The sequence below is a fragment of the Citrus sinensis genome, chromosome 3 (genome assembly GCF_022201045.2).
Source record: "Citrus sinensis cultivar Valencia sweet orange chromosome 3, DVS_A1.0, whole genome shotgun sequence".
Taxonomy (NCBI): domain Eukaryota; kingdom Viridiplantae; phylum Streptophyta; class Magnoliopsida; order Sapindales; family Rutaceae; genus Citrus; species Citrus sinensis.
In genome coordinates, this window is record NC_068558.1 from 44,510,881 (window position 1) to 44,527,206 (window position 16,326).

Consider the following 16,326-nt stretch of genomic DNA (forward strand, 5'->3'; position numbering starts at 1 on the left):
CTGAAACGGTTACCAGGACCAAGATATGTATCTAGAGGCTAGAGCAACCACTGTCCACTTAGTCCCAATTTTCACGGAATTCTCAATGGGAGATGAGAATTTGTGCAATTCTACAAATGAGCTTTATCATGGTTTCTGTTACGGACAAACAAACTTCTATGGTACTTAAAATAACTCCCTCCACCAATCCTATGCCAGTTCTGTTCTATGCTCTAAGGGGAAGGGAGATTTAATCACATACTTCAAAATACAATAGTTCACTCGGGACAAACATTCACTGGGGGGAAAAAAGAAGAAATGCAACCATTACAACAGATCCAATAGCTGAGCCTACTAACAACATTCAAGTCACAATAACATTAGCTGCTCCATCCATACATAGTTCACTCCCAAAAAAAAGAGAGTAAGAAAGAAACATGGGTACATTACCTAGAATATCTAACAACATAAAACTTGGCCGTTTCGGAGGACATAATTCCACCAAACAAAAGTTGCCAAACATATTCACTTGGGCCAATACTGCTTCCTCTGGAAATCTACCAGAGGTGGCATAATTCCACCAAAACAAAATGCAGGTTGACCAATTCATGTATACGATACACAAATCAACTCAGTCAATTAAAAATAATCAAGATCAGCTACAGCAAGCAGCTCAATTGCATCAAACCCAATTCTCGACGAAAATAACTTTTAACATACATGGCCCAAGAACAAATTCAGTGCATGGCAACAGACCCTTCATCCCTAGCAGTTCCATCTCCAACAACACCCTTCGATGTTTTAGGTTTCCTTTTAGCATCACTACTGGCAGAACCCTTTTTGACAACATCCTCAGGAATAGTATCGTCCATTACTTTTGGAACTGAAAAGGTAAAATCTGAAAGGGATACATCACTATATTCAGGATTTGCTGCAAGAAATCCTGCTACTTCATTAAGAGTTCTTAGTTTCTTCCCTGTGGGAGTAATATAGTAAGCATCCATTTTAGAGAAATCTTTTCTAAGCACCAAACTTCTCTTAAAACCTCCTGGGGTCTTTGGGATTCCAGGTCTGTCAATGACCCAGACTCGTGAGGCATCATACTCAATATCAGCAGGATCCTCACAGGAAACACCAGGTTTTCTGTCACAAACAAAAGGGATCTCTGCGATTTTACATCTAATTTCCTCATACTCTTCTGATGAATTAATCACCCTCCATTTAAAACATTTTTCGCACTGTGCTGCGTATGTGTCGATTGACCTGATCGGTTCCCCTCCTCCTCGGGGCTTCTGTCATAAGAATTCAAAAGCAGTCAGTGAAATTGCCTAAGAAAATACATTAACACATTAAGGTTGAGAAGTATAATGACCCAATTTAAAATTTCCAATTTCCAATCAGCTCTAAATGAACAAATGAAAAAGCAAATGAAATAATTAAGAATGTGCATCCATTAAGCATATAGATTTCAAATAAATTTCAAGCAATTGTTGACCTTTTTCCCAAAGGAAATCTTCCAACTACATTAAAAACATAATCAGGAGGCGGTGCACTGACAAAACGGCCTCATTGACACACACAAAGACACCCCAAAAAAAATAATTGAAATAAAATAAAATCCTATAGGTAAGATGCATGATTGATTCTTCATGATTACCATGAATATTGTCTGTCTAAAATACCTAATTTACTTCCTAAAGTATTTAAGTCCTTTCAATTTGGTAACCATAATTATTTAATAAAAGGGATAGTCAGAAGCCTCCAAGACGTAACGAGTTCTATATCTTCGTTTATATAAATAAATAAATAATCTATATGCTTTGAGATTGGTGTCTAGGCTGGTCTAATTTTGTAGAGGGTTGATTGGTATATTTTTATATAGCACCGATAAGTTTTCATTATTTTGCTTTCTCAGTGGACAGCTGGTCCACTCCTTGTACTGACTCTTCATCTTTAATACAATTTAAGGTTTCTAATAAATAATAATAATAATAATAATAATCAACTTGGTCACAGGAAAAATAATCTTTTTTTCTTTTTTTTTTTTGGTGGGGGGGTGTAAGGGGAAGAAGAGGGTTTAAGAAACAAATAGACTTTTATGGAGTAAAAAAAGCCACCACATCAATTCTAACATCTGCCCACTTCAGAGCTCCATTACATCCATATAATAAACACATACTTTCCAGCTTTCAACATTTTGGAAGACAAAGCAAAGGTAGCAAACAAAAGTAAGAAAAGCATGTTAGTCCAATCAGTTCTATACCATACAAACATGAGCTGTGCACAAGAATCATGTCAAACATTATTGGTTAATCCTAAGGAAGTATAACATTTACCAAAGTAAATTTCACACTCCAAAGATAGATCAGAACGACATAAGGTTCTGAGGTGCTGTAGCTTAAAATCTGTAACTATTAAACAAAAGTTAATAATATATAGTACATATAAATTTTAAATAATAGTTTTGACAAAATTATTAAAGATATAATAGATTTTTCATCATACAAGTGGAAAATCATATCAATATAGCTTCTAAGATACAGCAAATAGTGCTTACCAAACACTTTAATGCTGTAGCTCTGCCCAACCTCAATCCCGAACACACCCTAAGTTATTGAATGTGTGGTTTACAACATAAATGGTTACAAATTCTGTGCTTCCACATAACCATAACCTAGTGTAGATTATTAGCACGCATTACTTCATGCCCTTAAAAAAGGCACTATGTACAAAATAACACTCAAAAATCATTCATGTAAACATATTTAGCCAGCAGCCCATGTAACAAAATGGACAACCTAAATGTTGGCTTATCACTCAGATGTTCCACCTTACCACAACAGAACCGAAACCCACTAGCCCAAGCATCACTGCTGACCAATGTCAAACGCTATCAGTTTATCTTAAGAAAGCATGCTATTTAACAAAGTTAGCAAATGTAACAATCCAGAGACAGATGAGAATAACATATGTTACTGAATACATGTCATACAACAGCGGGGTGGAGGCGGAAAGAGAGAGAGTGTGTGGGGAGGACAACAAATTCCACACTCCTACAATACCATAACACATAGAAGATGATTAGGATACCCTAAAACAAAGGCATAATATACAAAATAACACTCAGAAAGGTTTTGTGTAAACACATGTAGCTGGCAGCCCATGCAAACAAATGAGCATACTATATGTTGTTTACTACTAAAATGATACATACGGACCACCATTGAAACCGAAAGCTAAAACCCACTAACAAAATCATGAACGCTGAGCAATGTCCAACGTCACCAGTTTATCTAAGCAAGTAAGTCATTTATTTACCAAAGCAAATTTAACAGTCTGAGGGCAGTTGACAACAATTTATGCTATTGAATATGTGTTTAACGCCCAAAAACTAACTCATTACAATGACGCATAGTAGATGATTAGCAAGCATTAGCTCAGAACTAGACATAAGCATTATATACAAAACATGACTCAAAAAGGACTAACTTAAAACATATGCAGACCATGCAACTAGATGGGCATTAACAAATCTGACCAATTCTTCTAGGATTGAACAACATCCCTAGCTGGCAAAACGCTCTTTCATCATTTCAAAAACGCAAAATTTCTGGCTGTCCTGTAACTAAGAAAAGGAACAAACCAACAAAAATAATAATAATAATAATAATAACTAGTTACTAGAGGAATAGTAACGCTCAGCCGATGGTTTCGATTGAACAAAATATCATTTGAATTTTAGGCTCAGTTGAGCGAGCGTTTTTATCGATTGATGCGAGACACCTGACTCATCACACTAAGTGAAAACAAAAGATTCCCAATTTCCTTCCGTTCCCTAATCTACGCTGCAATTTCATCCGCATCCAAACACGGCTCAAACGAAATAATAAACATATGAATAAAAGATAATTATTAATTATCGATTTTTATAATAATAAACTCAACAGAGCAGTTACAAATTTCATGTCCGTACTAAAATCTCGTAACCGTTATTTGAAGAGGAAAAATAAAAAAAAAATAAATCTAAAAAAGAATTAGGTTTGAGTTCGTAGCGTACCTTCGACGCCGTTTTCGGCGTCTCTTGTTTGTCTTCCATCTTTCTCTCTCTAGAACTTACGTCTACTCCTTTCTTTATCGTTTCCTAATTTTTCACAGTTTTGCGGTTTTTTTCACTTCTCAGTGACACGTGGCGTTGGGTCGTGCATCAGTTACTGTCTGCCTTGGGGAATGCACATGCACTCACGTGATATATACTGTAAGAGTAAAATGTTTTTGGATATTGCCCGTTGGTTCACCTGGATGTCTCGCATGCATGCGTCAAACGTGTCGTGGGTTTTAATTACAAATCCGATCCAGCGGCACCGAGGGGTGTATGGCCCCATTAGAGCCCGCGTAAACTGATTATTGGATTTTTCCTCGCCACGTATATAATAATTGACACCCATGGACATTTGACCTTCGTTCAGTGGACTTTTTTTTTTTTAACCCCACTTACTAAAGAAAACCGACATTTGAACAAAAGGTTAATTATTATTAGAAAAATTATCATTCGTATACCTTATAAATGATCTGTTATAAAAAATATTATAATATTTTAAGGGTGTATTAATCATCCATTCTAACTTGATCGTCTATCAAACTGTTACTTACCGTTTAAATAAAATAATATCAGAAGAATAATTTAGTCTTTTCATATGATACAAATAATAATAAAATAATTTAAGGGTATACAAGTGATATTTTTTAAGGGTAAAATCGTTAATTCATTGTAATTTCATTAACTTTCAAACGACAGCTAACAATTTGGTGGTCGGCAGATAACTTTTGTTAATTTAAGATAGACAATTGATACACTCTTAAAATATTGTGGTATTTTTTATAATAGAGGATCTATAAAATATACGAATGATATTATCCCTTATTATTATTCAATTATCTCACTATCCAAAAGCCGACGACTAGATTATTTTGGTATCGATAAGATTCAAATATTGTCTGAGAAATGTAATGGTGTTATTCTTGATATTATTGACAGAAATGCAATTTCTCGGCAACCAAACACAGTTCAAACGAAATAAATAATAAACATATAAATAAAAGATAATTATCGATTATTGTAATTTGCTCGCTCATTCATTTCAATTTTCAACGTGCATGCCTTCCACACATCGCCGAGTCGTTCCATGCAATTAATAATATAATTTAATTATATCCACCCGTCGCCCGCTGCTGACTAAATTTCATCTGGTCACGCTCTGCTCGCGACGTCTTCACCTGGTTCGCTCTGCTCAGTGCGTTTCCACCCGTTGTGCTTTTTCAAATATATATCACACGCGTCACGCTCCACTTACTATAACGTAAGCCTATTTCATTTATAAGCACCACTTTTCGCTGTCTGGTGAAGCCATATCCAGATCCATTTTGTATTTCGGCAGTGTCATTACTGGCTTCAAGTTGGGTTTCAAAATATTGCAGTCATTTCAGCTATGACAGACAGTGAGTGTTTAATAATTTTCCTTGATTTCAATGTGTTTTTTTTATTATTATTTATTTCAATATTTCGACGGACCAATTTGTGTTATATGTAGAATGCTGACCAAATTTTTCTGATTTTCTAACAGTATTAACGGTTATTTCATATACAACTCTGATTTTGGTTGAATAGTGATTTTTCCATTTTGGTATATACAACGATACTTTGGTTTCCTGCCGTGACTTGCCCATCAACAAATGACTGAGAATAAATTTTCTATATATACATATAACCATATACATTATAATTGCTTATAATAGAGTAATTTTCGAATGATTTCTGTTTCCAATTATTTTCTTTTAATTTTATAAAAAAAGAAAAATATTTACTTTATTTTATTTATTTCCATTTTCCCAAAATTTCTAAGGCGTAATACACATTTTTTTTTTGGGTTTTCTTTTCACTTAAAAAAATTATAAAAATTTGAATTATTTATTAATAAATTAATAAACTTTATCGTAAATATTAAGTATGTAATTAATGTGTAATCTGGGAGGGAATTAGTGAATCCAATACCAATTGGCAAAGACTAATTAAGGGTTAGACGAATAAGCCAAAAAAGGGCCGAACACTGACTCTGGTTTAGTGGCTTTTGAGTGCAAAAAGCCCAAACGCACAAGCACACCAACACTACACCGGGCACAGGCAGTGCAGCTGCAAAATTTGTCCGCGCGAAGAAATGCAGCCACGGCGAAGACAATGGGGACAAATTACCATTGCTTTTTGGTTCTCTGTGACATACTAAATAGTTTTCTTCTAATCAAAACCACTAAGTATAGGTATAAAGATTCTGTTTTTTCTTTCTTTTTCTCTTATGGTCTTCGTTTGAAGTGATTCTTGGGTTTTTTCTTTTTAGTGAGTCTGTGTGCTGCTTCCTATGTTGCAGCTTAGGCTATAAAAATAAAAGGGTTTTGTATTAGTGTTATCTACGCATTCATTATCATTATTATCTTGAATAGCAAAGTAAGCGTGCTCTGAATGTAAGTGGTTCCTGTTTTTGATAAACTGACTGTTTTTCGGTTTTTCTCTGATACAGGGTAGAGAAAGATTGCCTCACTTGCCCTATTTCAGAGATACTGGTATGGGTTTTGCTTATTCATTTTTCTTTCTGCTTTGTTATGCTATTGGTTATCTTTGCTTACAAGAGAAATACAACGGTTCAATTTGCATTGTTTTTGCAGTTCATTCTCTCTGTTTTTTTTTTTTTTTGTTCATTTTCTTATTTGCATTGTTTTTTGCAGTTGATTCTCTGTTTATTTGGTGTTCATTTTCTTTGGACAATGTGTTTTATGCACTTTTCTTTATTTTTTATTTCTTTGGTTACTGTTTGAGCCTTTGCTTGCTTATGTAGGGAATGTATCCGGAAGCCTAAGTAGAGAGGACATTGAGTGTTTTGTTTTTGTTGTTCGTAGAAGGATAACATGGCTAACAGTGGTGCTAACAAAGCAGGGTCCTGTTCTGTGTTATCCCTTGATAAGGGAAGTAAGAACAAGAGAAAATTAGCCGAACCTTCTCAAATGAACCCAGTTAACCTTCCTACATCCTTGACCGAATTCCCTCGGTATCAACAGTCCTTGGAGAAACCCCAAAACCCATTGAGTTATCCTCCATTGTCTGATGCTGGGTCTAGTCGGGGTACGGAAGTGGACAAAGAAGCAGAGTGCGAATCTGGGGAGTGGGATGATCCTATTGTGTGTGCACTCGGGGAACTTCTATCCTCTGGTTTGAACACACTATTCAGGAATGTAATTAAGCAGATTTCTGAGTGTGGCTATAGTGAGGACGATGCAACTAAAAACATTGCAAGGCATAGCATTTACTGTGGGGGTAAAGACCTTGTGTCAAATATTGTCAATGATACTTTGTCTGCTTTGGAGAAAGTGAAGGGAACTAATTCTTCAAGGGATGAAATGTTTGACAATTTGCAGCAAATGGTGGATTACACCATGTTGGAGATGATTAACGTGCTCAGGGATGTGAAAACATCCTTATCCATTGCGGAAGCGATGTGGTGGTTGTTAATGTGTGACTTGAACATTTCACAAGCATGCACAGTTGAAGGAGATATTTTGAGTTTCCTTGATAGTAAAGAATTCTCAGGAGAGAGCTCCTCCAGTTCTTCACCTTCCCAATTGAGATCAGAAGACCAAGGCTCTGGAACTTTTCCTCCAAATACTAGTAAATCAAATGTTCCAAGACCTTCAAAACCTACAGAACCCTCAAAATTTTCAAAACCAGGAGCTAAATGCTCTATGTCTGAAACCCTAAAATTCGGAAGTTTCCCAAATATGCCCAACCCCAGAAATTCTTTTGTTACTGAAAAGATGCTACCAGAAAGAGACAGTCTGGTTTCTATGGCAGAAAGTGTAGAGAAATCTTTGAGTTCCCTAGGGGAACATGCTCAAAACATGTCGCTAACACTTGGTTCTGATGAAAGATCTGGAAATGGTCGGAAAGGGCGGTCCAAGAAAGAACTAGCAATCCTTCGCCAAAAGTCCTGCCATGTGCCCACTGAGAAATCCTACAGAACTTATGGCAAAGGGGCTTTCAGATCAGGCAAGCTTGCTAGCATGGGGGGTTTTGTTTTGGAAAAGAGAGTGAGACCTGCATCTGATTTATCTGCTGTGCATCCAAAGAGTGGTCCCTCAAAGATTAGTGCAGATACAGGAGCTGCAGCAGCATCAAGAGATAGAGGTCATTGTGCCTCAACCAGGACTCCACTTGCTCACCCTGTTTCAGATAGCCCTTCATCATTACCTACCAAGGGCACCACACTTGCATTACCTGTGCCAAATACTGAGCTGGTGGCATCATCCTCATCAAAAAAGAATCCTGACATAAAGGCTGTAGCAACCACCTCTCCATCTCCCAAGCTTCCTGAGTACTATGCTGGAATTCCTTTTGATGAAACTCTAGGAAGATATATCCCGCAAAATGGGAAGGATGAACTCATTCTGAAGCTAGTTCCTTGGGTTCCAGAGCTGCAGAATGAACTAAACAGTTGGACTGAGTGGGCCAATCAGAAGGTAATGCAGGCTGCTCGTAGGCTTAGCAAGGACCAAGCTGAGCTTAAAGCACTGAGGCATGAGAAGCAAGAAGTAGAGCAATGCCAAAAGGATAAGCAAATCTTGGAGGAGAACACCGTGAAGCGGCTATCTGAGATGGAGTTTGCCCTAACCAATGCCACTGCTCAGGTTGAGAGGTCCAGTTCCACTGTTCACACGCTTGAAATGGAACATTCTGTGCTGAAGAAGGAGATGGAGGCAGCCAACTTACGGGCGGCCAAATCAGCTGTTAGTTGTCAGGAAGCATTTGAGAGGGAGCAGAAGGCCCTCAAGAATGCACAGTCATTGGAGGCCCAAAGGGTTTTGCTGCGGGAGGAGCTTGCAACTGAGAAGCAGAAGGTGGCTGTGCTGCAACAGGAGATAAGCAAGGCAGAAAATCGCCACAATCAACTTGAGGTATACTTCTTTGAAGCAGTTATGGATATTTACCTTCTGATTATAATAAAATGCGTGTTATTGGACTGTAAATATCATACATGGGGAATTCATTTCCGTACATATTCCTCGCAAAGCCTCTAGGTCATATTATGTAATAAGCCTGTTCATCAAATTGTTGTGAAAAATATGCTAAAATCAGGATTTTCCCGTCAACCACAATACAGGAGTGTCATATTCCTGCAATGCATAATTTTATTTTTTATTACTTACTAGAAACAATGGAAAAAAAAAATTGCAGACTAGATGGAGAGAGGAGAGGATGGCCAGGGAAAATCTTCTTGCTCAGGCTGCTGCTATAAGGAACCAACGAGAACAGCTTGAAGCTGCTGCAAAGGCAGAAGAGGAGATGATAAAGCTGGAAGCTGAAAAGGAGATGAGCAAACTTACAGAAGACATCGGAAAGCTTGAAAGCCAGCTTTCACTGTTGAAATATAAGTCAGACTCTTCCAAAATAGCAGCACTTCGAGGAAGTGTTGATGGAGGTTTCATGCCTGACGGCAAGATTGAAAACCCAGCTATGAAGAAGGGTAGTAAAATTCCTGGTTTATTAATGGGAGGAGGAAGTTCTTCGGGTAGTTCTTTGATGGGAGGATTAAAACGGGAACGGGAATGTGTCGTGTGCCTAGCAGAGGAGAAATCTGTGGTTTTCCTCCCGTGTGCCCATCAAGTCCTCTGTCAAAAATGCAATGAGCTCCATGAGAAGCAGGGTATGAATGACTGTCCTTCATGTAGGTCTCCAATTCAGCAGCGTATTCAAGTGCGTTTTGCACAGCCATAGCAAATCTTCTTAGCTGGAACGGTGGGGCTGGGGAGAAAGAGCAACAACTTGTATAATGTAAATGGAATTCTGGCAAAGTTCATCAAGTTGTTGCTCATTTTGTTTTTTGTTTTTGCGTTTTCAAATAGTTCAGAAAAAGTTATTCCTAAAAATGAAGAACTAGAAATAGAAAGAGAAAAAGGAACTTACAGTTACAGAAGTCAACTTGTAAAGTTTAGGTTTATGCTTTGATATATACAATATAAAATGTCAGTTTTGCTCTCCCATTGTTCTTTTATATTTCTCATCCTGGAATGGGTATTTAGCATTATACCTAAAGCTGTTGCCACTAAAATATGAAAACGAAAGCACACTCAAATGCATCGAAAAGTAAGCTCCATATTCAACTGAAATTGACGGATGTAGACAGAGCAAGAGAAATTGTAAGCAAGACACTTTTTTTTATAAAAACCGGTTAAAACTTAAAACTCATGCACAAGCAACTATAGTTATTAATAACATGCTCCTTTGGCGGTGAAATATGATTTTAGATTGTGTCTAATTTCATATGTTCATCTAAATCTGACGTTATTAATCGGCTTTCTGAATTTACTTAAACTTTTATTTTGCTAATGTAATTCCCATTGTCTGATGACTAATATCAGAGGAATTAATTATTATTTTGTGCAAATAATTAAAAACTAAGAATATAAATAGTATAATATGATTTAAACAAGCTCAAACGGCATGCTGGTCGATATGTCCGAGTGGTTAAGGAGACAGACTTGAAATCTGTTGGGCTTCGCCCGCGCAGGTTCGAACCCTGCTGTCGACGATTTATCTTTTGCAACGAATTACACATACATAATGCATGTAGATTCAACCGCCGCAATTTAATGCGTTGAGGTCTTTTTTCTTGATTGTAACGTTGTTGTGGATTTTATAACGCGGCTAATAGAAATTGAAATATATATATGCTAAGAGATTGAGATTTGACGTCACATTAAACAATATTTTCTCGGGGACATTAATGCCAATGTGTGTGTGACAATTGTGAAAATATCCTAGTCGAAATAATGCAATCTCGCCATAGCTAGATCTCACACATATCATACGGCTAACATTCCTATAACTATAATATCATCACAATCATAAATCATTAAAATAAAAACTAGCCTTGTTCCTGCCGGGACACCGCCGTCACTTAATTTGATTTTATAGTTCTTTCAATGACGTTTTGCCCATACGAAACGGTAGGCGATTCTACCAGCTCATACAAAAAGTGAGATAATGGAGAGGGAAACTCAAACAGCCACAAGATTCTCGAGTTCGGGGAGACCATTAAAGAAAGAAGAGCCAGCTGTCATTTTACTGAGATTTCATCTTACTTCTCTGTCATCACATATTTTTTCATTTGGCATCTTTCTTCAGCCGGCAAATCCAGCTAAAGAGTATGCATTTATTCCTCCATCGGCAAACATATTTATTTGTTTAAAATCTCATCCCAGAATTAAAAATTAAAAAAAAAAAAAAGAAGCAAAATCATATTGATACATCTCCACCTAACTCTTAAAAAGGGTATTTATTATTCAAGCTAGATTATAGGTGGACACCACTTGGTCAACTTCTCGACGTTCGCCGATCCCTTTCTTTTCATCATTTTACATCTTTTATGTGAGCTAATAATGTGTGCCCTCACCCTGTAGGGGACCCCAATCTAGACTAATGTTGGAAAAAAAAAAAAAGAAGTAATTTTCCCCAAAATGCTGCTTGGGAGCCACCCTCTCTCTAGTTAGATGTAGCCCATTTTTCTCGTAATTATATGCGACAAAATTTTGGTTTTTCAAGTATCTAAGATAGATTCTTAAATTATGCACATATAATTAGAGTTCTCTTTGTAAAAATTAATTTTCCGTCAAATATTAACTTTGGAATGTTCAGTGTTTGAGAATAGTCAGTTTTGGGCATCCAATCGCGAAAGACCTGGAGGTTAACTTAACCAGGAGATGATATACTGAGCCCAGTCCAACTCGCCTCATGTTGGTTGCAATTGTGATCATGCATAGATTATGACTCGTGGGCTCCACTTACGCCACTGAGGTTGCATGGGAGTTGTGTGCGGCGTGTTTTAGGTGACGTGGCGTTCCAAACAAAACAAGAATCTTGCGTTGCATGGCTAGTAGTCGTTGGACTCTTTCATTTTCTTGACCGATAATCTCTGTCTCTCTCTCTCTCTCCCAAAATTAAATAATTATTATTCTGTTATGTTTGTGAAATAAATTAGGTTAAAAGCCCAAACGACATTTACATACTGTCCGGTGAACACCCTCTCTCTGGAGCAGTTGGCACCGCACAAACTCTCATTTTGTCCGCCACGTGTCACAAAACCAATTTCCCCGAAGGCTCCTTGATCCCTTCAACCTCTGAAAAACAAAATTTTAATCAAAAGTCTACTTACCTAAATAATTAACCATATTATTATTATTTATTTTATTTTATTTTTTTAACCTTCATTTCTTATTAAACAAACACCAAAAGCATAGTTGTTATTGTTGTGTTAGTCTTTGATAACAACTCTGCATCTTCTATTTCTTTCTTCTAAATTCTAATGCCACCATTAACAAACCAAGAACTCATTTTCTTCGAGACCAACTTCTCCACAATGCTCAAAGTCCTCAACAAAAGACTCCGGCGCCTTTACTGCCGTCTCCGGTGGCCGGTCCGCTGCCGACCGGAGCCCAAAGTTATAGTAAAAAAGTTCAGAAAATCCAGCTACAAATCACAAAACGACTCAAAAAACGAACTTCCCCTTAATGGGTCGGCTACGGTTCATCCAAATGCTCGAACTGTTGACCTGAAATCAGAAAAATCAATACGTGTAGCCACTTTCAACGCTGCTCTGTTCTCAATGGCCCCCGCAGTACCCAAATCGGAGAAGCCTTCAAATTTTGACCATGAAAATGAAGATTTCAACAGAATTAATTTACGTGCCAAGTCAGTGATTGATCGTCCAAAGAGCATACTAAAGCAGTCTCCTTTACATTCAAGCTCAGTGAATGGAACAGAGAATCTTTCCAAGCAACAAAAGTTTGCAAAATCAAAGCTCAGGGTATCCATAAATTTGCCTGATAATGAGATTTCTTTGTTGCGTAACCGGCAGCTGAGTTTCAGAGAAGAAGATAAAGATGAACCTTCAAGCAGTGCTGTCAGAAGGATTTTGAGAGGAAAGGCGCCATTGAAATCAAGTGTGAGTTTTCCGACGAGTTCTATAGCCAGTGTTGGCAGCACAAGGACAGTTCTTGAGGTTTTGAGGGAATTGGATGCGGATCTTCTGGCTTTGCAAGATGTGAAAGCAGAGGAAGAGAATTCGATGAAGCCGTTATCTGATTTGGCAGCCGCTCTGGGGATGAATTATGTTTTTGCTGAGAGCTGGGCTCCTGAGTATGGCAATGCTGTCTTGTCTAAGTGGCCGATCAAGCGCTGGAAAGTGCAGAAGATTTTTGATGATACTGATTTTAGGTGAGTCAATTTCTCAGTTCTAGTTAGTTCTTTTAATATATAAAATTTCTATGTTTGAAGGAATAAAGGTAGAAAAAAAAAAGTTTCCTTTTGAAAATGTCAGCAATTGTCTCTTCTTTTGATCAGAATAATATGGGGTTTCTAAGTGTAGCTTTCCTCAAAGTTGAAGAAACTTTCCATAGGATATGATTTTTTGATAATCTATATAGTAATTGAAGAAATTGTTTACTGCTGTTAGACTTTTACATATTATTAATTATTGCCTCTGCGTTCTGCGATCTGTTTGGCCTAAATCGTGTGCAAGCAGCTCTGACACTGTCAAACTCACAGTAACAGCTGTATGCAGGGTCGTATAAAACCTAAGTTAGGATTTTTTTTTACCTATATTATATTATCATCAGTTCTATATCATTCAGATGTTTTTTTTTTTTTATATATATATATTCCCAACATTTTCATTAAGGCCCTATTGGTGACTGTTGAGTATATCTATCTAGTGTAATTTCAGAATGAAAACATAGTAAATAGCTTTTCTTGTGAACGATGTTGAATATTTTAATTTTTCCCAGAAAACTTGTGAGTTTCAATTTTACTGCAATGCCTAATTCCACTGAACTGTTAGTTTACCCCTGCTCAAGATAAAACTATGTTTTTGTTAATAAACCAGTTTTTTAAACTCAAATATGTAGAGCTTAGTGATTATTAACCTGTTGGGAAATTTACCTGTTTTCTTGAAAGATATACTTTCGAAAATGATTGCTACTATTACTAGAAGTCAGAAATTTGAACTGTTTCCATCAATCTATTTTTTGAATTGTTATATAGAAAGGGATGATTTGTTTTTAAAATAAAAACAAAATAATAATAATAATAATAATAGAAAGCACTAATTCGATTTGACGTGAAGTGCGTATTGTTATTATAGCTGCAATTTTGGTATGCCATGAGTCAAATTATTAGCATAATTGAGATGAATGAATGCTACATCCAGCGAACAACTTTTTGTTGGAAAAGCAACATTTTTCAGATCAAGATAAAATAATCAATTATGACTCCTCTTTGCTCTTAATGTCTACTATTAATTTAAGCAATTTATTCGATCATCGTACGACTAATATATTTATGGGTTTCATGCTTCAACATGTCGTTCTGTTGTCTGATAAATGATAAAAGGAACAAGGAGAAATGTATATATTATATGACCCTGCATGGTGCTTTTTACAATGCAGGAATGTTCTTAAGGCCACCGTTGATGTTCCTCAGATTGGAGAAGTCAACTTCCACTGCACTCACCTTGATCATCTCGATGAGAACTGGCGGATGAAGCAGATGAATGCAATCATCCAATCTAATGATCATGGTGAGGCCCACATCTTGGCTGGAGCACTTAATTCACTTGACGAAACAGATTACTCTTCGGAGAGATGGACTGACATTGTAAAGGTAAAAACTATTGCAGCTTTGATCATTCTCAATCCGGTCACAAAAACAACTTGATTTAACTTCGTTTTTTAACTGGATTCGCATTACATCTTATATAGTACTACGAGGAGATGGGAAAGCCAACCCCAAAAGTTGAAGTCATGAAATTTCTGAAGAGTAAACAATACACCGATTCTAAGGACTTCGCTGGTGAATGTGAGTCGGTGGTCATGATTGCCAAAGGCCAAAGTATGCAACTTATCACTTTTAAATGTTTCCCCCCAGCTAATCAGAAAATTTCTCTATTCAAAACCACTGTTTTTATGATCTTTTCTTTTTTTTTTCCTCATAATACGATGATGCAGGTGTGCAGGGGACATGCAAATATGGAACCAGAGTGGATTACATATTGGCATCCCCGAATTCACCGTACAAGTTTGTTCCGGGTTCATACTCGGTCTTTTCTTCGAAAGGGACTTCGGATCATCACATAGTGAAAGTTGATATAACAAAAGCGCAAAGCGACGAGAAGCAAAACGATGTCGGTCGGAAGCGATACAAACCTAAACAGAAAGTTGTAAAGATATCAGGGTCTTCTCCAGCAAAAGGTATATGGAAAGCACAAATGCCAGAGAGATAATAAATTGAGTATAGTTTATAATCTTTTATTATTATACACACAAAATTACTGTTTCATAATCACGACGGGGCAGATTGTTTTAAACCTGCTTTACTTCAATGGTTTTGTAAATTATATTAACTTTGTCGAGGGCGGTAGAAACTCTGTAGGACGAAATCTTGGCGTGGAGATTTTTATGATTACTTTATTTGTACACTGTGAGGTTGGGAGCGATAACTGAACACTTGAAAAATGTATTTTTCTTTGAGCTTCTCTTTTGACCATTATCATCGATGTCATTAGTAATAGGATATATATACTATAAATTTGACTGCATTTTTTAATGTTATATATCTCCTGGTTTTGTAATTAGTTCCTATGACAAATACAAGCAAATGGTCTAACAATGAAATCGTAATCATTACTTCAGGTTCATGCCAGAATATTTCCTGACGGTCTAAGAGTAAGTGATTTCATGCGGATAGAGAACCATCACTGAATGTAAAACAAGCGAAGTTAGTGTGCATTGGAAAATATCTTCGATACATAGAGAGTCACAATTCACCGGAATGTTTGATGTCGATGCCTCTCAAAGCCTATATACTCTCACGTTTCACAAATTCAGAGCCCAAGCTTTAATGGATGGGCTGTCATCGAAGCCCATCCAGGAAGAGGACTAAATTCCCACAAAGCATATTCACTCACTCGGCTTAAATTTTCAAATAGACTGGCTAAGCAAGTATAAATTGACCCTGGAAATGGACTGTCGTAATTTAATACACACCTGAACCCATGCACTAGCGTTGTTATATCATACAAAAGGGAATCAGATATCACAGAATTATATAAAACATGCACTGAAATAGTAGAAAATACCAAGAAAAAACTAAAAACAATGAAGGAAGATAAAGCATACAAGAATGAATGAAAGAAATTTTAGTCACCTTTTAAATCTCCAATTCAAATGAAATCACGTAATGCTAAACTAATTAAG

General features: G+C 36.8%; 3 protein-coding genes and 1 non-coding gene across 7 annotated transcripts; 3 read left to right on the plus strand and 1 right to left on the minus strand.

The window, feature by feature from the left end:
- Positions 1–325: 325 nt before the first annotated feature.
- Positions 326–4,203, minus strand: LOC102610395 (methyl-CpG-binding domain-containing protein 4-like). 3 transcript variants are annotated; one of them, XM_006479736.4, is made up of 2 exons: positions 4,037–4,203; positions 326–1,271 (listed from the first exon to the last, which is right to left on the minus strand). In XM_006479736.4, the coding sequence occupies exons 1-2, from the start codon at positions 4,073–4,075 to the stop codon at positions 717–719; spliced, it is 594 nt and encodes a 197-aa protein (XP_006479799.1). In that variant the 5' UTR covers positions 4,076–4,203; the 3' UTR covers positions 326–716. The 3 variants fall into 3 exon arrangements, with proteins under 3 accessions (XP_006479799.1, XP_052293873.1, XP_024954792.1); XM_052437913.1 differs by lacking the exon at positions 4,037–4,203 and adding an exon at positions 3,486–3,506; XM_025099024.2 differs by lacking the exon at positions 4,037–4,203 and adding an exon at positions 2,815–2,935.
- Positions 4,204–5,372: 1,169 nt separating this feature from the next.
- Positions 5,373–10,054, plus strand: LOC102610693 (putative E3 ubiquitin-protein ligase RF298). Of its 2 annotated transcripts, none has more exons than XM_052438198.1 (4): positions 5,373–5,475; positions 6,549–6,591; positions 6,864–8,973; positions 9,254–10,054. In XM_052438198.1, the coding sequence occupies exons 3-4, from the start codon at positions 6,934–6,936 to the stop codon at positions 9,791–9,793; spliced, it is 2,580 nt and encodes an 859-aa protein (XP_052294158.1). In that variant the 5' UTR covers positions 5,373–5,475; positions 6,549–6,591; positions 6,864–6,933; the 3' UTR covers positions 9,794–10,054. The 2 variants fall into 2 exon arrangements, with proteins under 2 accessions (XP_052294158.1, XP_006479800.1); XM_006479737.4 differs by lacking the exon at positions 5,373–5,475 and adding an exon at positions 6,062–6,291.
- Positions 10,055–10,525: 471 nt separating this feature from the next.
- On the plus strand, positions 10,526–10,607 carry TRNAS-UGA (transfer RNA serine (anticodon UGA)). The gene has a single exon. It is a non-coding gene; the product is annotated as a tRNA-Ser (tRNA).
- Positions 10,608–12,074: 1,467 nt separating this feature from the next.
- Positions 12,075–15,701, plus strand: LOC102610998 (hypothetical protein). Its single transcript, XM_006479738.4, has 4 exons — positions 12,075–13,291; positions 14,521–14,734; positions 14,833–14,962; positions 15,079–15,701. Exons 1-4 carry the CDS (start codon positions 12,381–12,383, stop codon positions 15,351–15,353), a joined length of 1,530 nt encoding a protein of 509 aa, XP_006479801.1. The 5' UTR covers positions 12,075–12,380; the 3' UTR covers positions 15,354–15,701.
- Positions 15,702–16,326: the final 625 nt, after the last annotated feature.